At 29.5% G+C, this 25,106-nt stretch overlaps 3 protein-coding genes across 3 annotated transcripts; all 3 read left to right on the top strand.

Moving 5' to 3' along the window:
• Positions 1 to 6,165: 6,165 nt before the first annotated feature.
• On the top strand, positions 6,166 to 7,234 carry LOC135140305 (probable tyrosyl-DNA phosphodiesterase). The gene is made up of 4 exons (XM_064070798.1): positions 6,166 to 6,405; positions 6,450 to 6,575; positions 6,628 to 6,723; positions 6,769 to 7,234. The coding sequence occupies exons 1-4, from the start codon at positions 6,200 to 6,202 to the stop codon at positions 7,232 to 7,234; spliced, it is 894 nt and encodes a 297-aa protein (XP_063926868.1). The 5' UTR covers positions 6,166 to 6,199.
• A 4,889-nt stretch (positions 7,235 to 12,123) lies between these two features.
• On the top strand, positions 12,124 to 18,693 carry LOC135140304 (probable tyrosyl-DNA phosphodiesterase). Its single transcript, XM_064070797.1, has 8 exons — positions 12,124 to 12,332; positions 12,377 to 12,502; positions 12,555 to 12,650; positions 12,696 to 12,822; positions 17,680 to 17,864; positions 17,909 to 18,034; positions 18,087 to 18,182; positions 18,228 to 18,693. Exons 1-8 carry the CDS (start codon positions 12,127 to 12,129, stop codon positions 18,691 to 18,693), a joined length of 1,428 nt encoding a protein of 475 aa, XP_063926867.1. The 5' UTR covers positions 12,124 to 12,126.
• A 4,770-nt stretch (positions 18,694 to 23,463) lies between these two features.
• Positions 23,464 to 25,088, top strand: LOC135140679 (probable tyrosyl-DNA phosphodiesterase). Its single transcript, XM_064071320.1, has 5 exons — positions 23,464 to 23,729; positions 23,774 to 23,899; positions 23,952 to 24,047; positions 24,093 to 24,590; positions 24,643 to 25,088. The coding sequence occupies exons 1-5, from the start codon at positions 23,524 to 23,526 to the stop codon at positions 25,013 to 25,015; spliced, it is 1,299 nt and encodes a 432-aa protein (XP_063927390.1). The 5' UTR covers positions 23,464 to 23,523; the 3' UTR covers positions 25,016 to 25,088.
• Positions 25,089 to 25,106: the final 18 nt, after the last annotated feature.

The following is a 25,106-nucleotide window of genomic DNA, read 5'->3' as shown; positions in this document are numbered from 1 at the left end:
GAAATCGAAGAATTGAAAATCGAAGAATCGAAAAATTGAAAGTCTAGAACTGAACTTCGGAAATTCAAAAAATCGGAAATAGAAAATCAAAAAACCGAAAATCAAAGAATCTAAAACCGAGAATTCAGAAAATCGAAGAATTGAAATTAGAAAATTCAAAAAATCAAAAATTAAAAAATCGGAAATCATAAAAACGCAGAACTGAAATTGAAAAATTGAAAAACGGGAATTCGAAATGAAGAATCAAAAAATGGAAAATCGGAAAATGTAAGATCGAAAAATTGAAAATCTAGCATTCAACTAAAAAATCGGAAATAGAAAATCGAAAAATCGGAAATCGAGAATTCAAAAAATCGAAGAATTGAATTCAGAAAATCGAAATCGTGAAATCCCAGAATTTAAATTGGCAATTTAAAAAATTCCAAAATTGATAATAAAATTTCGAAATAACCGAAAAATCGAAGAACCAAAAATCGGAAATAGAAAATTAAAAAATCGGAAATCAAAAACTCGAAAATTCAAAAATCGGAAAACGTAAAATCGCAGAATTGAAATTTGAAAATTCAAAAATTGGAAAAACTAAAAATCGGGAAATTGAAATATTGAAAATTCGAAATATTGAATTTCGGAAAAACCCAAAATTGATAATGAAAAATTCGAACTAACCGAAAAATCGAAAATCTAGAATTGGAATTCGAAAATTCAAAAAATCGGAAATCAGAAATCGAAAAAAAAATCGAAAAATCTAAAATCAAGAATTCGGAATTGAAATTGGAAAACACAAAAAATCAAAAATTCAAAAACGGAAATTGTAAACTCGCAGAATTGAAATTGGAAAATCCAAAAATTCGAAAAATTGCACATTGAGAATGCAAAATTTCGAAAATTCAAAAAATCGAAAATTCGGAATTACCAAAAAATTAGAGAATCCAAAAACGAAAAATGGAAAATCGAAATTTGAAGAATCAAAAAATGAAAAATCGAAAATCAAAAAATCTAAAATCGAGAATTCGGAAAATCGCATAATTGAAATTGGAAAATTCAAAAATTCGAAAAATTGAAAACCGGGAATTCGAAATGTCGAAAATTCAAAAAATCGAATATTCGAAATGTCGAAAATTCAAACAATGAAAAATTCGAAATATTGAATTTCGAAAAATTCCAAAATTGATAATAAATATTTCGAAATAACCAAAAAATCGAAGAATGGAAGATCGAGAAATGGGAAATCGAAAAATTGGACTTCGAACATTCAAAAAATTGGAAATCAAAAACTCGAAAATTCAAAAATCGGAAATTAGTCCAGTCAAATTAGCGATCAACCTCGGAATGAGGGATAATAAGCTGAATTTTCGTATATACCTTCATTTTAGCGTTCTAAAAGTTGTCTCAAAAGTCTCATAAAATCTCGTGTCTGCGTCGTAAGTTATTCAAGGTCAAAGGTGAAGAAAAACAGTTTTTTCCTATTATCTCGGTTTCTATTGCTCCAATGATGTTAACATCTATTATCGTAATTGTAGAGCACAAAATTTGGGACAAATTTTATTTGAAACATTTTTTCATACGCTCAATCGTTTTTGAGATAAAGGGCAGAGAGCGCGCAGCGCTCATCCATACGTACTGTAATGCAATCAACCGTGAATATCTGTGAATACTACCTTTAATTTTGAATAATTTGTATTATTTATCAGTTAATACATTGCATTTAATAACATTTTACATATTTTCAATACATTCATTTAATGATAATGATACTTACCTACTTTGTGGAATTAAAAACTCTTTAAATGAAATACTTATTGTATGTATATCTTAATTTATTGAAAGTAGATTTTAAGCAGAAAAATAATTAAGTGCTTTATCTTTCAAATGTGTAAGTTTTTATATATTAGATAATACATATATTATACTTGTTATATTATTATATATCTAAAAGTTATATTAATTTTTTCAAAGTAAAAACTTAAGGAAATAAAACGAGTTAATGTATTTTAGTTTTATCTTTGTTCAGTACCTGTACATTTCTTACGATTGAAATTGAATTGCAGTGAAAATCTAGAAATCTTTAATAATTTAAAGAACAAAAGTATTAATTTTCTTCTTCTTCACCGTCATCTTCTGGACGTTCGGGAATTTCTGTTTCATCGTCATCATCTTCGGTGCCCTGAATCGTTGTTTCCAGACCTTCCAGTTATAATCATGATAGAAAAATAAGTATTTAAAACCTTACACATTTTAAAGATATAAATAAATTGAGATATACAATAAATATTTCATTAAATGCGTTTTTAATTACCCAAAGTAGGTAAGTATTATTCAATGAATATGTTGAAAATATGTAAAATGTTTAAATACAATGTATTAATTGATAAATAATACAAATTTTTCAAAATTCAAGGTAGTATTCATAGATATTCACGGTTGATTGCATTACAGTACGTATGGATGAGCGCTGCGCGCTCACTGCCCTCTATCTCAAAAACGATTGAGCGCATGAAAAAATGTTTCAAATAAAATTTGTCCCAAATTTTGTATTCTACAATTATGATAATAAATGTTAACATCACTGGAGCAATAGAAACCGAGATGATCGCAAAAAACTGTTTTTCTTCATCTTTGACCTTGAATAACTTACGACGCAGACACGAGATTTTATGAGACTTTTGACACAACTTTTAAAACGCCAAAATTAAGGTATATACAAAAATTCAGCTTATTATCTCTCATTCCGAGATTGATCCCTTTTTTATCCTAAAATGACTGGACTAAATCGTAAAATCGTAGAATTGAAATTGGAAAATTCAAAAATTCGAAAAACGAAAAATCGGGAAATCGAAATATTGAAAATTCGGAAAATTGAAGAATTGAAATTATAAAATTCAAACGGCCGAAAATTCAAAAATCGGAAATCGAAAATTCTAAAAATTAAAATTCGAAAATTCAAAGTATAGAAAATTCAATAAATCGGAAATCAAAAAATCGAAAATCAAAAAATCTAAAATTGAAAATTCGGAAAATCGAAAAATTGAAACTGGAAAAATCAAAAATTCCAAAAATCGAAAATTCGAAATGTTGAATATTGGAAAATTCCAAAATTAATAAACAAAAATTCGAAGTAACCAAAAAATCGAAAATCTAGAATTGGAATTCGAAAATTAAAAACCGAAAAATCGAAAAACAAAAATCGAAAATAAAAAAAAATCAGAAATCGTAATATAGCAGAATTGAAATTGGAAGATTAAAAAATTCGAAAACTTGAAAATCTAAAACTGGACTTCGAAAATTAAAAAAATCGGAAATAGAAAATCGAAATCTAAAATCAAGAAAAATTGCAAATTGAGAATTCGAAATTTCGAAAATTCAAAAAATCGAAAATTCAAAAAATGGAAAATTCCAAATACTGAATTTCGAAAAACCCCAAAATTGATAATCAAAATTTCGAAATAACCAAAAAAACGAACAATCGGAAATCAAAAAATCGACAATCGAAGAATTGAAATTGGAAAATTCAAAAAATCGAAAAATTGAAAATCGGGAATTCGAAATGTGGAAAATTAAAAAAATGGAAAATTCGAAATAACCAAAAAATTGGAGAATCGAAAATCGAAAAATGGAAAATCGAAAATTGAAGAATCAAAAAATGGAAAGTCGAAAAATGGAAGATTGAAAAATGGAAAATCAAGGAATTGAAAATCTAGAAAAGTTAAAAAATCGGAAACAGAAAATCGACAAATCGGAAACCAAATAATCGAAAAACAGAAAATCTAAAATCGAGAATTTGGAAAATCGAAGAATTGAAATTGGAAAATTAAAAAATTCGAAAAATTGAAAATCGGAAATTCCGAATGTCGAAAATTCAAAAAATCGAAAATTTGAAATGTCGAAAATTCAAAAAATGGAAAAATTGAAGTTTTGAATTTCGAAAAGTCCCAAAATTGATAATCAAAAATTCGAAATAACCAAAAAATCGAAGAATCGAAAATCGAAAACTGAAGCATCAAAAAATGGAAAATCAAAAAACGAAAAATCGAAAAATGGAAAATGGAAAAATTGAAAATCAGAATTGGACTTCGAAAATTCAAAAAATCGGAAATAGAAAATGGAAAAATCGAAAATCGAAAAAATCTAAAACCGAAAATTCAGAAAATCGAGAATTCGGAAAGTCGGAAATTCAAAAACTGAAAAATACGAACCAACAAAAAATCAAAAATTGAAGAATAAAAAATGGCAAATCGAAAATGGAAGATCAAAAAATGGAAAACCGAAAAATCGAAAATCTAGAATTGGACTTCGAAAATTCAAAAAATCGGAAAGAGAAAATCGAAAATTCAAAAATCGAAAATCGTAAAATCGCAGAATTGAAATTGGAAAATCCAAAAATTCAAAAAATTGCAAATCGAGAATTCAAAAATTCGAAAATTCAAACAATGGAAAATTCGAAATACTGAAGTTCGAAAAATCCCAAAATTGATAACCAAAATTTCGAAATAACCAAAAAATTGGAGAATCGAAAATCGAAAAATTGAAAATCGAAAATTGAAGAATCAAAAAATGGAAAGCCGAAAAATGGAAGATCGAAAAATGGAAAATCGAGAAATTGAAAATCTAGAAAATTTAAAAAATCGGTAATAGAAAATCGAGAAATCGGAAATCAAACAATCGAAAATCAGAAAATCTAAAATCGAGAATTTAGAAAATCGAAGAATTGGAATTGGAAAATTCAAAAATTCGAAAAAATGAAAATCGGGAAGTAGGAATGTCGAAAATTTAAAAAATCGAAAATTCGAAACGTCGAAAATTCAAAAAATTGAAAATTCGAAATATTGCATTTCGAAAAATCCCAAAATTGATTATCAAAAATTCGAAATAATCAAAAAATCAAAGAATCGAAAATCGAAAAATGGAAAATCGAAAATTCGACATGTCGAAAATTCGAAAAATGGAAAATTCGAAATAACCAAAAAATTGGAGAATCGAAAATCGAAAAATGGAAAATCGAAAATTGAAGAATCAAAAAATGGAAAGCCGAAAAATGGAAGATCGAAAAATGGAAAATCGAGAAATTGAAAATCTAGAAAATTTAAAAAATCGGAAGTAGAAAATCGAGAAATCGGAAATCGAACAATCGAAAATCAGAAAATCTAAAATCGAGAATTTGGAAAATCGAAGAATTGAAATTGGAAATGTCAAAAAATCAAAAAATGACAAAATTGAAGTACTGAATTTCGTAAAGTCCCAAAATTGATAATTAAAAATTGGAAGAACCAAAAAATCGAAGCATCGAAAATCAAAAATTGAAGAATCAAAAAATGGAAAATCAAAAAACGAAAAATCGAAAAATTGGAAATCTAAAACCGAAAATTCAGAAAATCGAGAGTTCGGAATGCCGAAATTTCAAAAACTGAAAAATTCGAAACAAACAAAAAATCAAAAATTGAAGAATAAAAAATGGAAAATCGAAAATTTTAAATTTGACTTCGAAAATTAAAAACATCGGAAAAAGAAAGTCAAAAAATCGGATATCAAAAAATCGGAAAAACGAAAACTTGAAAATTCGGAAAATCGAAGAAATGAATTTAGAAAATTGTTTCCTGACTTGAATTTTTCAATTCTTCAGTTTATTTGTTTCTTCAGTTTTTCGATTTGCAATTTTCTAGTCCTCAGATTGGAATTTTTCGGTTTTTCAACTTTCGCATTTTTTAAATTTTTCCTTTTTTTCAACTTTAGATTTTTCAATGTTTCAATTTCTCGTTTTTTCAGTTTTTCAGTTTCAGTTTTTTTGAAAGATTAAAAATTGAGAAACTTACAAAACTGAAAAAATTGAACAATCGAAAAATTAAAAATAGTATTATTGAAAAATTGCAAAATTAAAGTCTAAAAAACGAAAATTGTGATGATGTCATAAATTTTTTGGACGAGGATAAATGAATAATGTTTTCCAAAAATCTGTACGTCTAGTGTGAAAGCTCAACGGATTCATCCACCACAAGCGCAGAAATATCTTACTTTATAAAAATTAAACACCAAACTTTTTTATACAAAATTATCTCGATTTTTTCAAAATTGATAGACGCTCGGGTAACCTCGACTAAAATCGACTGACCGTCCACTCCTGGACCGTGCCTGGACCGACGTTCAGTACTACAAACAGCTGATTGGTCGATCGTCACACAAGTACCACTAGTACCATTCAAAAACCATGGCAACGATGATCCAAAAGCTACATTTAGCCGCCCCGTACAACATCTTCTACAACACCATCCCCTGCGTACCCCAGCAAGACAACACGATTTTCTTCACGGACTTGCTGTGCCCCAGCTTAGGCAAACTGAAAACGTCGCTCCAAATCACGTTTAAAGTGGACATCGAGTGGCTCATGAATCAATACGACCAAAAACACTTGCGGTACGTAAAAAACACAAAAACACCAACACAGGTAGAAGTTTCAGGTCCAAACCTCTAACGATTCTATATGGTGAAGAAAACCCAGAACTGGAAAAATACGTCGCTGATAATTTACCGAACGTGAAATCCCACTGTGTGGCGGTCAGAGACTTACACGGAAGCCACCGCTCGTAATTTCGCCCCCACAAACCCCCTTTTCATACTCAGTTGTAATTATTTCAGAAAACTAGCGATTTTCGTTTACGACGACGACTCGGTTCGAGTGGTGGTGTCCAGCGCGAATTTGTACCAAGACCACTGGGAGCACTTCAACCACTGGTAATTTTACAATGAAACCATACAATTCACTATGGTAAGTTTCAGCTTTTGGGTGAGTCCTTTATGTCGAATGTCTGAATGCGCTCGTGATTCCCCCACTGGCTTCAAAAGCGACCTTATCCTGTTTTTAAAACAGTACAAACTGCCGGTTTTGGGAACCTGGATTGACTATGTAAAGCGCGCCGATCTCCATGACGTGAGGGTGTTTTTAGTGACGTCGTTACCGGGCTGTCACCCCACCGAGCGACCCTGGAGCCTCCTCCAGCAAATGGCGATTCTCCTGGACAATTATTGTGACGTACCTGATCAGAAGGACTGGTCTGTGGTGATCCAGGCGTCGTGTTTGGGGTCGTACGGGGAAAATGACAGGAACTGGTTGGAGTCCACTTTGCTGGTGAATCTTCAGTCGACAGCTCCATTCCAAATAATATATCCATCGGTTGCTAACGTGACTACATTCGTTAGAAATAATTGCAATGATCTTGGCACTCCACTTGAAATAAAAATCTAAAAAAAATGTGTTGTTTTTTTCGACAGAGGATTATTAATAATCTCCGAAATCACGTCATCACCCTACACTATTTTAATTTTTTCCAAAAAATCGGAAACCGAAAATTCGGAAAATTGAAGAATTGAAATTATAAAATTCAAAAGGCCGAAAATTCAAAAATCGGAAATCGAAAATTCTAAAAATTAAAATTCGACAATTCAAAGTATAGAAAATTCAATCAATCGAAAATTTAAGAATCAAAAAATGGAAAATCGAAAAACCAAAAACCTAGAATTGGAATTTGGAAATTTAAAAAATCGAAAATTCAAAAATTGCAAATCGTAAAATCGAAGAATTGAAATTGGAAAATTATAAAATTCGAAATTTGAAAATCGACAAATCGAGATGTCGAAAATTCAAAAAAATCGAAAATTCAAAGTGTCCAAAAATTCGACAAATGGAAAATTCGAAATATTGCATTTTGAAAAATCCCAAAACTGATAATCAAAAATTCGAGATAATAAAAAAATCGAAGAATCTAAAATCGAGAATTCGAAAAATCGAAAATTCGGAATATCGAAAAATTGAAATTGAAACATTCAAAAAATCGAAAACTAGAATCAGACATAGTAAAATCGAAGAATTGAAATGGGAAAATTCAAAAATTCGAAAAATTGAAAACCGGGAATGGGAAATGTCGAAAATTCAAAAAATGAAACATTCGAAATATTGAATTTCGAAAAATTCCAAAATTGATAATAAAATTTCGAAATAACCGAAAAATCGAAGAATCAAAAATCGAAAAATGGAAAATCGAAAAACTGGACTTCGAAAATTCAAAAAATCGGAAATAGAAAATCGAAAAATCGGAAATCGTAAAATAGCAAAATTGAAATTAGAAAATTCAAAAATTTCAAAAACTAAAAATCGGGAAATCGAATTATTGAAAATTCGAAATATTGAATTTCGGAAAATCCTAAAATTGATCAAAAACTCGAATTAAACAAAAGATCGAAAAATAGAAAATTGAAATTTGAAGAACCAAAAAATGAAAAACCGAAAAATCAAAACTCTACAATTGAAATTTGGAAATTAAAAAAATCGAAAATTCAAAAATGGCAAATCGTAAAATCGAAGAATTGAAATTGGAAAATTATAAAATTCGAAAAATTGAAAATCGACAAATCGAGATGTCGGAAATTCAAAAAATGGAAAATTCAAAGTGTCGAAAATTCGAAAAATGGATAATTCGAAATATTGCATTTTGAAAAATCCAAACTCTAATAAAATCAAAAATAAAAAATCGAAATAATAAAAAAATCGAAGAATCTAAAATCGAGAATTCGAAAAGTCGAAAATTCGGAAAATCGGAAAATCGAAATTGAAACATTCAAAAAAATCGAAAACTCTAGAATCAGAAATAGTAAAATCGAAAAATTGAAATTGGATAATTCAAAAATTCGAAAAATTGAAAACCGGGAATTCGAAATACATATCGAAAATTCAAAAAATGAAAAATTCGAAATATTGAATTTCGAAAAATTCCAAAATTGATAATAAAATTTCGAAATAACCGAAAAATCGAATCGAAGAACCAAAAATCGGAAATAGAAAATTGAAAAATCGGAAATCAAAAACTCTAAAATTCAAAAATCGGAAAACGTAAAATCGCAGAATTGAAATTGGAAAATTCAAAAATTGGAAGAACTAAAAATCAGGAAATTGAAATATTGAAAATTCGAAATATTGAATTTCGGAAAATCCCAAAATTGATCAAACATTCGAATTAATCAAAAGATCGAAGAATGGAAAATCGAAATTTGAAGAATCAAAAAATGGAAAATCGAAAAAATGAAGTTTGAAAAATCGGAAATCAAAAAATTGAAAATCAAAAAATGTAAAATCGAGAATTCGGAACATGGAATAATTGAAGTTGAAAAATTCAAAAATTCCAAAAATTGAAAATTCGAAGTAACCAAAAAATCGAAAATCTAGAATTGGAATTCGAAAATTCAAAAAATCGAAAATAAAAATCGAAAATCAGAAATCGAAAAATCTAAAATCGAGAATTCGGAATTGAAATTGGAAAACACAAAAAATCAAAAATTCAAAAACGGAAATCGTAAACTCGCAGAATTAAAATTGGAAAATCCAAAAATTAGAAAAATTGCAAATTGAGAATGCAAAATTTCGAAAATTCAAAAAATCGAAAATTCGGAATTACCAAAAAATTGGGGAATCGAAAATTGAAAAATGGTAAATCGAAAATTGAAGAATCAAAAAATGGAAAATCGAAAAAATGAAGATTGAAAAATCGGAAATCAAATAATCAAAAATCAAAAAATCTAAAATCGAGAATTCGGAAAATAGAAGAATTGAAACTGGAAAATTCAAAAAATCGAAAAATTGAAAATCGGGAATTCGAAATGCGAAAAATTCAAAAAATGGAAAATTCGAAATATTTAATTTCGAAAAATTCCAAAATTGATCATCAAAAATTCGAAATGACCAAAAAATTAAAGAATCGAAAATCGAAAATTGAATAATCAAAAAATGGAAACACGAAAAATGGAACATTGAAAAATGGAAAATCGAGAAATTGGAAAATCTAGAAAATTTAAAAAATCGGAAATAGAAAATCGAGAAATCGGAAATCAAACAATCGAAAATCAGAAAACGTAAAATCGAGAATTTGGAAAATCGAAGAATTGAAATTGGAAAATTCAAAAAATCGAAAAATTGAAAATCCGGAATTCGGAATGTCGAAAATTCAAAAAATTGAAAATTCGAAATATTGAACTTCGAAAAATCCCAAAATTGATAATCAAAAATTCGAAATGACCAAAAAATTGAAGAATCGAAAATCGAAAAATGGAAAATCGAAAGTTGAATAATCAAAAAATGGAAAGCCGAAAAATGGAAGATCGAAAAATGGAAAATCTTGAAAATTTAAAAAATCGGAAATAGAAATTCGATAAATCGGAAAACAATCGAAAATCAGAAAACCTAAAATCGAAAATTTGGAAAATCGAAGGACTGAAATTGGAAAATTCAAAAATTCGAAAAATTGAAAATTCGAAATATTGAACTTCGAAAAATCCTAAAATTGATAATCAAAAATTCGAAATCACCAAAAAATCAAAGAATCGAAAATCGAAAAATGGAAAATCGAAAATTCGAAAAATCGAAAAATTCAAAAATCGGAAATTGTAAAATCGCAGAATTGAAATTGGAAAATCCAAAAATTCGAAAAATTGCAAATTGATAATCAAAATTTCGAAATAACCAAATAATCGAAGAATCGGAAATCAAAAATCGAAAATCGAGAATTCGGAAAATCGAAGAATTGGAATTGCAAAATTCAAAAAATCGAAAAATTGAAAATCGGGAACTCGAAATGTCGAAAATTCAAAAAATTGAAAATTCGAAATATTGCATTTCGAAAAATCCCAAAATTGATTATCAAAAATTCGAAATAACCAAAAAATCAAAGAATCGAAAATCGAAAAATTGAAAATCGAAAATTCGAAAAATTGCAAATTGAAAATGCAAAATTTCGAAAATTCAAAAAATCGAAAATTCGGAATTACCAAAAAATTGGAGAATCGAAAATCGAAAAATGGAAAATCGAAAATTGAAGAATCAAAAAATGGAAAATCGAAAAAATTAAGATTGAAAAATCGGAAAACAAAAAATCGAAAATCAAAAAATCTAAAATCGAGAATTCGGAAAATCGAAGAATTGAAATTGGAAAATTCAAAAATTCGAAAAATTGAAAATCGGGAATTCGGAATGTCGAAAATTGAAAAAATCGAAAATTCGAAATGTGAAAAAATCAAAAATTGACAAAATTGAAGTACTGAATTTCGAAAAGTCCCAAAATTGATAATCAAAAATTGGAAGAACCAAAAATTCGAAGAATCGAAAATCGAAAATTGAAGAATCAAAAAATGGAAAATCAAAAAACGAAAAATCGAAAAATGGAAAATCTAAAACCGAAAATTCAGAAAATCGAGAGTTCGGAATGCCTAAATTTCAAAAACTGAAAAATTCGAAACAAACAAAAAATCAAAAATTGAAGAATAAAAAATGGAAAATCGAAAATGGAAAATCGAAAAATGGAAAATCGAAAATTTAAAATTTGACTTCGAAAATCAAAAACATCGGAAAAAGAAAGTCAAAAAATCGGATATCAAAAAATCGGAAAAACGAAAATTTGAAAATTCGGAAAATCGAAGAAATGAATTTAGAAAATTGTTTTCTGACTTGAATTTTTCAATTCTTCAGTTTATTGTTTCTTCAGTTTTTCGATTTGCAATTTTTCTAGTCTTCAGATTGGAATGTTTCGGTTTTTCCACTTTTACAATTTTTAAATTTTTCCTTTTTTTTCAATTTTTCGATTTTTCAACTTCTTAAATAAAAAAAAAAAGAAAAAATTGTAAAATTGAAAGATTAAAAATTTGGAAACTCAAAAATTGAAAAAATTGAAAAATCGAAAAATTAAAAATAGTATTATTGAAAAATTGCAAAAGGAAAGTCAAAAAAACGAAAAATTATTAAATCGAAACGTTGAAAAATGCATCGATAAATTAAAGAAAATGAAAAAACGAAAATTGTGATGACATCTCAAATTTTTTGAACGGGGATAAATGAATAATTTTTTCCAAAAATCCGTACGTCTAGTGTGAAAACTCAACGGATTCATCCACCACAAGCGCAGAAATACCTTATTTGATAAAAATTAAACACCGAACTTTTTTACATAAAATAATCTCGATTTTTTCAAAATTGATAGACGCTCGGGTAACCTCGACTAAAATCGACTGACCGTCCACTCCTGGACCCACGTTCCGTACTACAAACAGCTGATTGGTCCATCGTCACACAAGTACCATTAGTACCATTCAAAAACCATGGCAACGATGAACCAAAAGCTACATTTAGCCGCCCCGTACAACATTTTCTACAACACCATCCCCTGCTTGCCCCAGCAAGACAACACGATTTTCTTCACGGACTTGCTCTGCCCCAGCTTAGGCAAACTGAAAACGTCGCTCCAAATCACGTTTAAAGTGGACATCGAGTGGCTCATGAATCAGTACGACCAAAAACACTTGCGGTACGTAAAAAACACAAAAACACCAACACAGGTAGAAGTTTCAGGTCCAAACCTCTAACGATACTATATGGCGAAGAAAACCCAGAACTGGAAAAATACGTCTCTGATAATTTACCGAACGTGAAATCCCACTGTGTGGCGGTCAGAGACTTACACGGAAGCCACCGCTCGTAATTTCGCCCCCACAAACCCCCGTTTCATACTCAGTTATGATTATTTCAGAAAACTAGCGATTTTCGTTTACGACGACGACTCAGTTCGAGTGGTGGTGTCCAGCGCGAATTTGTACCAAGACCACTGGGAGCATTTCAACCACTGGTAATTTTACAATGAAACCATACAATTCACTACGGTAAGTTTCAGCTTTTGGGTGAGTCCTTTATGTCGAATGTCTGAATGCGCTCGTGATTCCCCCACTGGCTTCAAAAGCGACATTATCCTGTTTTTAAAACAGTACAAACTGCCGGTTTTGGGAACCTGGATTGACTATGTAAATCGAAATTTGAGAATCAAAAAATGAAAAATCGAAAAAATGAAGATTGAAAAATCGGAAAACAAAAAATCGAAAATCAAAAAAAATTAAATCGGGAATTCGGAAAATCGCATAATTGAAATTGGAAAATTCAAAAATTCGAAAAATTGAAAACCGGGAATTCGAAATGTCGAAAATTCAAAAAGAAGAATTATTCGAAATATTGAATTTCGAAAAATTCCAAAATTGATAATAAAAGTTTCGAAATAACCAAAAAATCGAAGAATCAAAAATCGAAAAATGGGACTTCGAACATTCAAAAAATTGGAAATCAAAAACTCGAAAATTCAAAAATCGGAAATCGTAAAATTGCAGAATTGAAATTGGAAAATTCAAAAATTCGAAAAACGAAAAATCGGGAAATCGAAATATTGAAAATTCGAAATATTGAATTTCGGAAAATCCCAAAATTAATCAAACATTCGACGTAATTAAAAAATCGAAGAATGGAAAATCGAAATTTGAAGAATCAAAAAATGAAGATTGAAAAATCGGAAATCAAAAAATCGAAAATCAAAATTTTAGATTTAAAATTGAAAATTCGGAAAATCGAAAAATTGAAACTAGAAAATTCAAAAATTCCAAAAATTGAAAATCGGGAATTCGAAATGTCGAAAATTAAAAAAATCGAAAATTCGAAATGTTGAATATCGGAAAACTCCAAAATTGATAATCAAAAATTCAAAGTAACCAAAAAATCGAAAATCTAGAATTGGAATTCGAAAAATTAAAAAATCGAAAATAAAAAACCGAAAAATCGAAAAACAAAAATCGAAAATAAAAAAAAATCGGAAATCGTAATATCGCAGAATTGAAATTGGAAGATTAAAAAATTCGAAAAATTGAAAATCTAGAACTGGACTTCGAAAATTAAAAGAATCGGAAACAGAAAATCGAAATCTAAAATCAAGAAAAACTGCAAATTGAGAATTCGAAATTTCGAAAATTCAAAAAATCGAAAATTCAAAAAATGGAAAATTCGAAATACTGAATTTCGAAAAATCCCAAAATTGATAATCAAAATTTCGAAATAACCAAAAAAACGAAAATCGAAGAATTGAAATTGGAAAATTCAAAAAATCGAAAAATTGAAAATCGGGAATTCGAAATGTGGAACATTAAAAAATGGAAAATTTCGAAATAACCAAAAAATTGGAAAATCGAAAATCGAAAAATGGAAAATCAAAAAATGGAAAGCCGAAAAATGGAAGATTGAAAAATGGAAAATCAAGGAATTGAAAATCAAGAAAAGTTAAAAAATCAGAAACAGAAAATCGGAAAATTTGAAATCAAATAATCGAAAATCAGAAAATCTAAAATAGAGAATTTGGAAAATCGAAGAATTGAAATTGAAAATTTCAAAAATTCGAAAAATTGAAAATCGGGAATTCGGAATGTCGAAAATTCAAAAAATCGAAAATTCGAAATGTCGAAAATTCAAAAAATGGAAAAATTGAAGTATTGAATTTCGAAAAGTTCCAAAATTGATAATCAAAAATTCGAAACAACCAAACAATCGAAGAATCGAAAATCGAAAACTGAAGCATCAAAAAACGAAAAATCGAAAAATGGAACATCGAAAAATTAAAAATTCAGAATTGGACTTCGATAATTCAAAAAATCGGAAATAGAAAATGGAAAAATCGGAAATCGAAAAAATCCAAAAGCGAGAATTCAAAAAATCGAGAATTCGGAAAGTCGGAAATTCAAAACTGAAAAATTCGAAACAAACAAAAAATCAAAAATTGAAGAATAAAAAATGACAAATCGAAAATGGAAGATCGAAAAATGGAAAACTGAAAAATCGAAATTCTAGAATTGGACTTCGAAAATTCAAAAAATCGGAAATGGAAAATCGAAAATTCAAAAATCGAAAATCGTAAAATCGCAGAATTGAAATTGGAAAATGAAAAAATTCAAAAAATTGCAAATCGAGAATTCGAAATTTCAAAAATTCAAAAAATGGAAAATTCGAAATACTGAAGTTCGAAAAATCACAAAACTGATAACCAAAATTTCGAAATAACCAAAAAATTGTAGAATCGAAAATCGAAAAATAGAAAATCGAAAATAGAAGAATCAAAAAATGGAAAGCCGAAATATGGAACATCGAAAAATGGAAAATCGAGAAATTGAAAATCTAGAAAATTTAAAAAATCAGAAATAGAAAATTAAGAAATCGGAAATCAAACAATCGAAGATCAGAAAATCTAAATTCGAGAATTTAGAAAATCGAAGAATTGGAATTGGAAAATTCAAAAATTCGAAAAAATGAAAATCGGAAATTAGGAATGTCGAAAATTCAAAAAATCGAAAATTCGAAATGTCGAAAATTCAAAAAATGGAAATATTGAAGTATTGAATTTCGAAAAGTCCCAAAATTGATAATCAAAATTTCGAAATAACCAAAAAAACGGAAATCGAAGAATTGAAATTGGAAAATTCAAAAAATCGAAAAATTGAAAATCGGGAATTCGAAATGTGGAACATTAAAAAAATGGAAAATTTCGAAATAACCAAAAAATTGGAGAATCGAAAATCGAAAAATGGAAAATCAAAAATTGAAGAATCAAAAAATGGAAAGCCGAAAAATGGAAGATTGAAAAATGGAAAATCAAGGAATTGAAAATCAAAAAAAGTTAAAAAATCAGAAACAGAAAATCGGAAAATCTGAAATCAAATAATCGAAAATCAGAAAATCCAAAATAGAGAATTTGGAAAATCGAAGAATTGAAATTGGAAATTTCAAAAATTCGAAAAATTGAAAATCGGGAATTCGGAATGTCGAAAATTCAAAAAATCGAAAATTCGAAATGTCGAAAATTCAAAAAATGGAAAAATTGAAGTATTGAATTTCGAAAAGTTCCAAAATTGATAATCAAAAATTCGAAATAACCAAAAAATCGAAGAATCGAAAATCGAAAACTGAAGCATCAAAAAATGGAAAATCAAAGAACGAAAAATCGAAAAATGGAAAATGGAAAAATTGAAAATTCAGAATTGGACTTCGAAAATTCAAAAAATCGGAAATAGAAAATGGAAAAATCGGAAATCGAAAAAATCTCAAACCGAAAATTCAGAAAATCGAGAATTCGGAAAGTCGGAAATTCAAAAATTGAAAAATACGAAACCAACAAAAAATCAAAAATTGAAGAATTAAAAATGGCAAATCGAAAATGGAAGATCGAAAAATGGAAAACCGAAAAATCGAAAATCTAGAATTGGACTTCGAAAATTCAAAAAATCGGAAATAGAAAATCGAAAATTCAAAAATTGGAAATCGTAAAATCGCAGAATTGAAATTGGAAAATCCAAAAATTCAAAAAATTGTAAATCGAGAAGTCGAAATTTCGAAAATTCAAAAAATGGAAAAGTCGAAATACTGAAGTTCGAAAAATCCCAAAATTGATAACCAAAATTTCGAAATAACCAAAAAATTGGAGAATCGAAAATCGAAAAATGGAAAATCGAAAATTGAAGAATCAAAAAATGGAAAGCCGAAAAATGGAAGATCGAAAAATGGAAAATCGAGAAATTGAACATCTAGAAAATTTAAAAAATCGGTAATAGAAAATCGAGAAATCGGAAATCAAACAATCGAAAATCAGAAAATCTAAAATCGAGAATTTAGAAAATCGAAGAATTGGAATTGGAAAATTCAAAAAATCGAAATAATGAAAATCGGGAAGTAGGAATGTCGAAAATTAAAAAAATCGAAAATTCGAAATGTCGAAAATTCAAAAAATTGAAAATTCGAAATATTGCATTTCGAAAAATCCCAAAATTGATTATCAAAAATTCGAAACAACAAAAATCAAAGAATCGAAAATCGAAAAATGGAAAATCGAAAATTGAAGAATCAAAAAATGGAAAGCCGAAAAATGGAAGATCGAAAAATGGAAAATCAAGAAATTGAAAATCTAGAAAATTTAAAAATCGGAAATAGAAAATCGCGAAAACGGAAATCAAACAATCGAAAATCAGAAAATCTAAAATCGAGAATTTGGAAAATCGAAGAATTGAAATTGGAAAATTCCAAAATTTAAAATTTGACTTCGAAAATCAAAAACATCGGAAAAAGAAAGTCAAAAAATCGGATATCAAAAAATCGGAAATATGAAAATTTGAAAATTCGGAAAATCGAAGAAATCAATTTAGAATTTTTTTTTCTGACTTGAATTTTTCAATTCTTCAGTTTATTTGTTTCTTCAGTTTTTCGATTTGCAATTTTCTAGTCTTCAGATTGGAATTTTTCGGTTTTTCAACTTTCGCATTTTTTAAATTTTTCCTTTTTTTCAATTTTAGATTTTTCAATGTTTCAATTTCTCGTTTTTTCAGTTTTTCGATGTTTCAACTTCTTAAATAAAAAAAAGAAAAAATTGTAAAATTGAAAGATTAAAAATTTGGAAACTTTAAAATTGAAAAAATTGAAAAATTGAAAAATTAAAAATAGTATAATTGAAAAATTGCAAAATAAAAGTCAAAAAAACGAAAATTGTGATGACGTCATAAATTTATTGGACGGGGATAAATGAATAATCTTTCCAAAAATCCGTACGTCAAGTGTGAAAACTCAACGGATTCATCCACCACAAGCGCAGAAATATCGTATTTTATAAAAATTAAACACCGAACTTTTTTACATAAAATTATCTCGATTTTTTCAAAATTGATAGGCGCTCGGGTTCCCTCGACTAAAATCGACTGACCGTCCACTCCTGGACCTACGTTCCGTACTACAAACAGCTGATTGGTCGATCGTCACACAAGTACCATTAGTACCATTCAAAAACCATGGCAACGATGAACCAAAAGCTACATTTAGCCTCCCCGTACAACATTTTCTACAACACCATCCCCTGCTTACCCCAGCAAGACAACACGATTTTCTTCACGGACTTGCTGTGCCCCAGCTTAGGCAAACTGAAAACGTCGCTCCAAATCACGTTTAAAGTGGACATCGAGTGGCTCATGAATCAATACGACCAAAAACACTTGCGGTACGTAAAAAACACAAAAACACCAACACAGGTAGAAGTTTCAGGTCCAAACCTCTCACGATACTATATGGCGAAGAAAACCCAGAACTGGAAAAATACGTCGCTGATAATTTACCGAACGTGAAATCCCACTGTGTGGCGGTCAGAGACTTACACGGAAGCCACCGCTCGTAATTTCGCCCCCACAAACCCCCTTTTCATACTCAGTTATGATTATTTCAGAAAACTAGCGATTTTCGTTTACGACGACGACTCAGTTCGAGTGGTGGTGTCCAGCGCGAATTTGTACCAAGACCACTGGGAGCACTTCAACCACTGGTAATTTTACAATGAAACCATACAATTCACTACGGTAAGTTTCAGCTTTTGGGTGAGTCCTTTATGTCGAATGTCTGAATGCGCTCGTGATTCCCCCACTGGCTTCAAAAGCGACCTTATCCTGTTTTTAAAACAGTACAAACTGCCGGTTTTGGGAACCTGGATTGACTATGTAAAGCGCGCCGATTTCCATGACGTGAGGGTGTTTTTAGTGACGTCGTTACCGGGCTGCCACCCCACCGAGCGACCCTGGAGCCTCCTCCAGCAAATGGCGATTCTCCTGGACAATTATTGTGACGTACCTGATCAGAAGGACTGGCCTGTGGTGATCCAGGCGTCGTGTTTGGGGATGTACGGGGAAAATGACAGGAACTGGTTGGAGTCCACTTTGTTGGTGAATCTTCAGTCGACAGCTCCATTCCAAATAATATATCCATCGGTTGCTAACGTGACTACATTCGTTAGACATAATTGCAATGATCTTGGCACTGCACTTGAAATAAAAATGTAAAAAAAATGTGTTGTTTTTTTCGGCAGAGGATTTTTAATAATCTCCGAAATGACGTCATTACCCTACACTATTTTAATTTTTTCCAAAAAATCGGAAACCGAAAATTCGGAAAATTGAAGAATTGAAATTATAAAATTCAAAAGGCCGAAAATTCAAAAATCGGAAATCGAAAATTCTAAAAATTAAAATTCGAAAATTTAAAGTATAGAAAATTCAATAAATCGAAAATTTAAGAATCAAAAAATGGAAAATAGAAAAACCAAAAACCTAGAATTGGAATTTGGAAATTTAAAAAATCGAAAATTCAAAAATTGCAAATCGTAAAATCGAAGAATAGAAATTGGAAAATTTGAAATATTGCATTTTCAAAAATCCCAAAACTGATAATCAAAAATTCGAAATAATAAAAAAATCGAAGAATCTAAAATCGAGAATTCGAAAAGTCGAAAATTCGGAAAATCGAAAAATTAAAATTGAAACATTCAAAAAATCGAAAATTAGAATCAGAAATAGTAAAATCGAAAAATTGAAATGAATGGGACAATTCAAAAATTCGAAAAATTCAAAAACCGGGAATGGGAAATGTCGAGAATTCAAAAAATGAAAAATTCGAAATATTGAATTTCGAAAAATTCCAAAATTGATAATAAAATTTCGAAATAACCGAAAAATCGAAGAATCAAAAATCGAAAAATGGAAAATCGAAAAACTGGACTTCGAAAATTAAAAAAATCGGAAATAGAAAATCGAAAAATCGGAAATCAAAAACTCGAAGATTCAAAAATCGGAAGTCGTAAAATCGCAGAATTGAAATTAGAAAATTCAAAAATTTCAAAAACTAAAAATCGGGAAATCGAAATATTGAAAATTCAAAAAATTGAAAATTCGAAATATTGAATTTCGGAAAATCCCAAAATTGATCAAGAATTCGAATTAAACAAAAGATCGAAGAATGGAAAATCGAAATTTGAAGGACCAAAAAATAAAAAATCGAAAAATCAAAAATCTAGAATTGGAATTTGGAAATTTAAAAAATCGAAAATTCAAAAATGGCAAATCGTAAAATCGAAGAATTGAAATTGGAAAATTATAAAATTCGAAAGATTGAAAATCGACAAATCGAGATGTCGGAAATTCAAAAAATCTAAAATTCAAAGTGTCGAAAATTCGAAAAATGGAAAATTCGAAATATTGCATTTTGAAAAATCCAAACTCTGATAATCAAAAATAAAAAATCGAAATAATAAAAAAATCGAATCTAAAATCGAGAATTCGAAAAGTCGAAAATTCGGAAAATCGGAAAATTGAAATTGAAACATTCAAAAAAATCAAAAACTCTAGAATCAGAAATAGTAAAATCGAAAAATTGAAATTGGAAAATTCAAAAATTCGAAAAATTGAAAACCGGGAATTCGAAATACCGAAAATTCAAAAAATGAAAAATTCGAAATATTGAATTTCAAAAAATTCCAAAATTGATAATAAAATTTCGAAATAACCGAAAAATCGAAGAACCAAAAATCGGAAATGGAAAATTGAAAAATCGGAAATCAAAAACTCGAAAATTCAAAAATCGGAAAACGTAAAATCGCAGAATTGAAATTGGAAAATTCAAAAATTGGAAAAACTAAAAATCGGGAAATTGAAATATTGAAAATTGGAAATATTGAATTTCGGAAAATCCCAAAATTGATCAAAAATTCGAATTAATCAAAAGATCGAAGAATGGAAAATCGAAATTTGAAGAATCAAAAAATGGAAAATCGAAAAAATGACGATTGAAAAATCGGAAATCAAAAAATCGAAATCAAAAAATCTAAAATCGAGAATTCTGAACATCGAATAATTGAAATTGGAAAATTCAAAAATTCCAAAAATTGAAAATCGGGAATTCGAAATGTGGAAAGTTCGAAATATTGAATTTCGGAAAATTCCAAAATTGATCATGAAAAATTCGAACTAACCAAAAAATCGAAAATCTAGAATTGGAATTCGAAAATTCAAAAAATCGAAAATCAGAAATCGAAAATAAAAAAATCGAAAAATCTAAAATAAAGAATTCGGAATTGAAATTGGAAAACACAAAAAATCAAAAATTCAAAAACGGAAATCGTAAACTCGCAGAATTGAAATTGGAAAATCCAAAAATTCGAAAAATTGCACATTGAGAATGCAAAATTTCGAAAATTCAAAAAATCGAAAATTCGGAATTACCAAAAAATTGGAGAATCGAAAATCGAAAAATGGAAAATCTAAAATTGAAGAATCAAAAAATGGAAAATCGAAAAAATGACAATTGAAAAATCGGAAATAAAAAAATCAAAAATCAAAAAATTTAAAAAATGGAGAATTGGGAAAATCGAAGAACTGAAATTGGAAAATTCAAAAAATCGAAAATCGGGAATTCGAAATGCGAAAAATTCAAAAAATGGAAAATTCGAAATATTTAATTTCGAAAAATTCCAAAATTGAGCATAAAAAATTCGAAATTACCAAAAAATTGAAGAATCGAAAATCAAAAAATGGAAAATCGAAAATTGAATAATAAAAAATGGAAAGCCGAAAAATGGAACATTGAAAAATGGAAAATCGAGAAATTGGAAAATCTAGAAAATTTAAAAAATCGGAAACAGAAAATCCAGAAATCGGAAATCAAACAATCGAAAATCAGAGAACCTAAAATCGAGAATTTGGAAAATCGAAGAATTGAAATTGAAAAATTCAAAAATTCGAAAAATTGAAAATCGGGAATTCGGAATGTCGAAAATTAAAAAAATCGAAAATTCGAAATGTCGAAAAATCAAAAAATGGAAAAATTAAAGTATTGAATTTCGAAAAGTCCCAAAATTGATAATCAAAAATTCGAAGTAACCAAAAAATCGAAAATCCAGAATTGGAATCAAAAATTCAAAAAATCGAAAATAAAAAACCGAAACATCGAAAATGAAAAAAATCGGAAATAGAAAATCGAAATATCTAAAATTGAAAACTCGAAAAATCGAAGAATTGAAATTGGAAAACACAAAAAATCGAAAATTCAAAAATCGGAAATCGTAAAATCGCAGAATTGAAATTGGAAAATCCAAAAATTCGAAAAATTGCAAATCGAGAAATCGAAAATTCAAAAAATGGAAAATTCGAAATACTGAATTTCGAAAAATCTCAAAATTGATAATCAAAATTTCGAAATAAGCAAAAAATCGAAGGATCAGAAATCAAAAAATCGTAAATCGAGAATTCGGAAAATCGAAGAATTGAAATTGGAAAATTCAAAAAATCGAAAAATTGAAAATCGGGAATTCGAAATGTGGAAAATTCAAAAAATGGAAAATTCGAAATATTTAATTTCGAAAAATCCCAAAACTGATCATCGAAAATTCGAAATAACCAAAAAATTGAAGAATCGAAAATTGAAGAATCAAAAAATGGAAAGCTGAAAAATAGAAGATCGAAAAATGGAAAATCGAGAAATTGAAAATCTAGAAAATTTAAAAAATCGGAAACAGAAAATCGAGAAATCTGAAATCAAACAATCGAAAATCAGAAAATCTAAAATCGAGAATTTAGAAAATCGAAGAATTGGAATTGGAAAATTCGAAACAATGAAAATCGGGTATTCGGAATGTCGATAATTCAAAAAATCGAAAATTCGAAATGTCAAAAATTCAAAAAATTGAAAATTCGAAATATTGAATTTCGAAAAATTCCAAAATTGATAATCAAAAATTCGAAATAACCAAAAAATCAAAGAATCGAAAATCGAAAAATGGAAAATCGAAAATTCGAATCGTCGAAAATTCAAAAAATGGAAAATTCGAAATATTGAATTTCGAAAAAAGTCAAAATTGATAATCAAAAATTCGAAATAACCAAAAAATCGAAGAATCTAAAATCGAAAATGGAAGGTCGAAAAATGGAAAATCGAAAATTTAAAAGTTGACTTGGAAAATTAAAAACATCGGAAAAAGAAAGTCAAAAAATTGGATATCAAAAAATCGAAAAATCGAAAATTTGAAAATACGGAAAATCGAAGAAATGAAGTTAGAAAATTGTTTTCTGACTTGAATTTTTCAATTCTTCAATTTTTCAGTTCATTTATATCTTCAGTTTTTCGATTTGCAATTTTTCTAGTCTTCAGACTGGAATTTTTCGGTTTTTCAACTTTTGCATTTTTTAAATTTTTCCCTTTCTTTCAATTTTAGGTTTTTCAATGTTTCAATTTCTCGTTTTATCAGTTTTTCGATTTTTCAACTTCTTAAATAAAAAAAAGAAAAAATTGTAAAACTGAAAGATTAAAAATTGAGAAACTTAAAAACTAAAGAAGTACAAAACCTAAAAAACGTAATATTGTAAAATCGAAATATTGAAAATTAAAGAAATCGGAAAATCGGATAACTGAAACCCCCAAAATTTGCAAAATTTAAAAATAAAAAAATTATAAACGAAAAATCAAAAAATGGAAAATAAAAATCAAGATCTTGGAAAATCGAAAAATTAAAAATTGCAAAATTAAAGTCAAAAAAACGAAAATTGTGATGACGTCATAAATTTTTTGGAAGAGTGTAAATGAATAATGTTTTCCAAAAATCCGTACGTCTAGTGTGAATCTCAACGGATTCATCCACCACAAGCGCAGAAATATCTTATTTTAAAAAAATTAAACACCGAACTTTTTTAGACAAAATTATCTCGATTTTTTTCAAAATTGATAGACGCTCGGGTAACCTCGACTAAAATCGACTGACCATCCACTCCTGGACCCACGTTTCGTACTACAAACAGCTGATTGGTCGTTCGTCACACAAGTACCATTAGTACCATTCAAAAACCATGGCAACGATGATCCAAAAGCTACATTTAGCCGCCCCATACAACATCTTCTACAACACAATCCCCTGCGTACCCCAGCAAGACAACACGATTTTCTTCACGGACTTGCTGTGCCCCAGCTTAGGCAAACTGAAAACCTCGCTCCAAATAACGTTTAAAGTGGACATCGAGTGGCTCATGAATCAGTACGACCAAAAACACTTGCGGTACGTAAAAAACACAAAAACACCAACACAGGTAGAAGTTTCAGGTCCAAACCTCTAACGATACTATATGGCGAAGAAAACCCAGAACTGGAAAAATACGTCTCTGATAATTTGCCCAACGTGAAATCCCACTGTGTGGCGGTCAGTGACTTACACGGAAGCCACCGCTCGTAATTTCGCCCCCACAAACCCCCTTTTCATACTCAGTTATCATTATTTCAGAAAACTAGCGATTTTCGTTTACGACGACGACTCAGTTCGAGTGGTGGTGTCCAGCGCGAATTTGTACCAAGACCACTGGGAGCACTTCAACCACTGGTAATTTTACAATGAAACAATACAATTCACTACGGTAAGTTTCAGCTTTTGGGTGAGTCCTTTATGTCGAATGTCTGAATGCGCTCGTGATTCCCCCACTGGCTTCAAAAGCGACCTTATCCTGTTTTTAAAACAGTACAAACTGCCGGTTTTGGGCACCTGGATTGACTATGTAAAGCGCGCCGATTTCCATGACGTGAGGGTGTTTTTAGTGACGTCGTTACCGGGCTGCCACCCCACCGAGCGACCCTGGAGCCTCCTCCAGCAAATGGCGATTCTCCTGGACAATTATTGTGACGTACCTGATCAGAAGGACTGGCCTGTGGTGATCCAGGCGTCGTGTTTGGGGTCGTACGGGGAAAACGACAGGAACTGGTTGGAGTCCACTTTGTTGGTGAATCTTCAGTCGACAGCTCCATTCCAAATAATATATCCATCGGTTGCTAACGTGGAAGGAGGGATTTTTCCGAGGGAGAGTGTGACGGGTTTGAGGTACCTGAAAGCAATACATGACAAACAAAAATGGCTGGAGCGCTACTTGTGGTATTTTTTTTATTTATTTAAAAATGAAATGTCTATTTGGGGTGAATTTCAGGCAATGGAAAGCCGACAAACTTGGCAGAAGTGGGGTCATCAGTAATTGTAAAACACTTTGTAGGATCTCCCCCTGCTCCACGAAAGTGGGGTGGTTTTTACTAACCACTGCCAACGCGGCTAGAGGGGGCTGGGGGCAGCGAAAATACGACGGAATTTACGTCAGAAACCACGAAATTGGAGTCCTATTCATACCGCGTTTCTTCGACGAAGACTACTTTCAAATCGACGACGACAGCTTCCAAGTGTTCCCCATCATGTTTGATTTACCTCTGACGAAGTACGAAGAGTGCGACGAACCATGGACTATGGAAAACGAACAGCAACCCACACAAAAATGTTCCTATAAGTTGGATTTTCACGAACTGCCCTAATCAGACGCCACTAAACTGTTAGAATGTTGTTAATTTTGTGTTACTTTTCAAATTAAATTTTTTCTGTTTGTAACGATTTGTCATTGGAAAG

Source organism: Zophobas morio, unplaced genomic scaffold, assembly GCF_036711695.1.
Source record: "Zophobas morio isolate AGI-343-1 ecotype UQ-CSIRO unplaced genomic scaffold, CSIRO_AGI_Zmor_V1 ptg000040l, whole genome shotgun sequence".
NCBI lineage: Eukaryota > Metazoa > Arthropoda > Insecta > Coleoptera > Tenebrionidae > Zophobas > Zophobas morio.
The sequence above is the reverse complement of the archived record's forward strand: the minus strand, read 5'-3'. Positions and strand labels throughout refer to the sequence as shown.

What these genes read in the sequence shown, in the direction of transcription:
- LOC135140305 (XM_064070798.1), top strand. Translation starts at nt 6,200, where the DNA reads ATGGCAACGATGATCCAAAAGCTACATTTAGCCGCCCCGTACAACATC. An exon ending in TTACACGGAAGCCACCGCTC is followed by an intron (nt 6,576 to 6,627) that starts GTAATTTCGCCC and finishes TAATTATTTCAG; the next exon opens with AAAACTAGCGATTTTCGTTT. An exon ending in TGGGAGCACTTCAACCACTG is followed by an intron (nt 6,724 to 6,768) that starts GTAATTTTACAA and finishes GGTAAGTTTCAG; the next exon opens with CTTTTGGGTGAGTCCTTTAT.
- LOC135140304 (XM_064070797.1), top strand. Translation starts at nt 12,127, where the DNA reads ATGGCAACGATGAACCAAAAGCTACATTTAGCCGCCCCGTACAACATT. An exon ending in TTACACGGAAGCCACCGCTC is followed by an intron (nt 12,503 to 12,554) that starts GTAATTTCGCCC and finishes TGATTATTTCAG; the next exon opens with AAAACTAGCGATTTTCGTTT. An exon ending in TGGGAACCTGGATTGACTAT is followed by an intron (nt 12,823 to 17,679) that starts GTAAATCGAAAT and finishes ATGAACCAAAAG; the next exon opens with CTACATTTAGCCTCCCCGTA.
- LOC135140679 (XM_064071320.1), top strand. Translation starts at nt 23,524, where the DNA reads ATGGCAACGATGATCCAAAAGCTACATTTAGCCGCCCCATACAACATC. An exon ending in TTACACGGAAGCCACCGCTC is followed by an intron (nt 23,900 to 23,951) that starts GTAATTTCGCCC and finishes TCATTATTTCAG; the next exon opens with AAAACTAGCGATTTTCGTTT. An exon ending in TGGGAGCACTTCAACCACTG is followed by an intron (nt 24,048 to 24,092) that starts GTAATTTTACAA and finishes GGTAAGTTTCAG; the next exon opens with CTTTTGGGTGAGTCCTTTAT.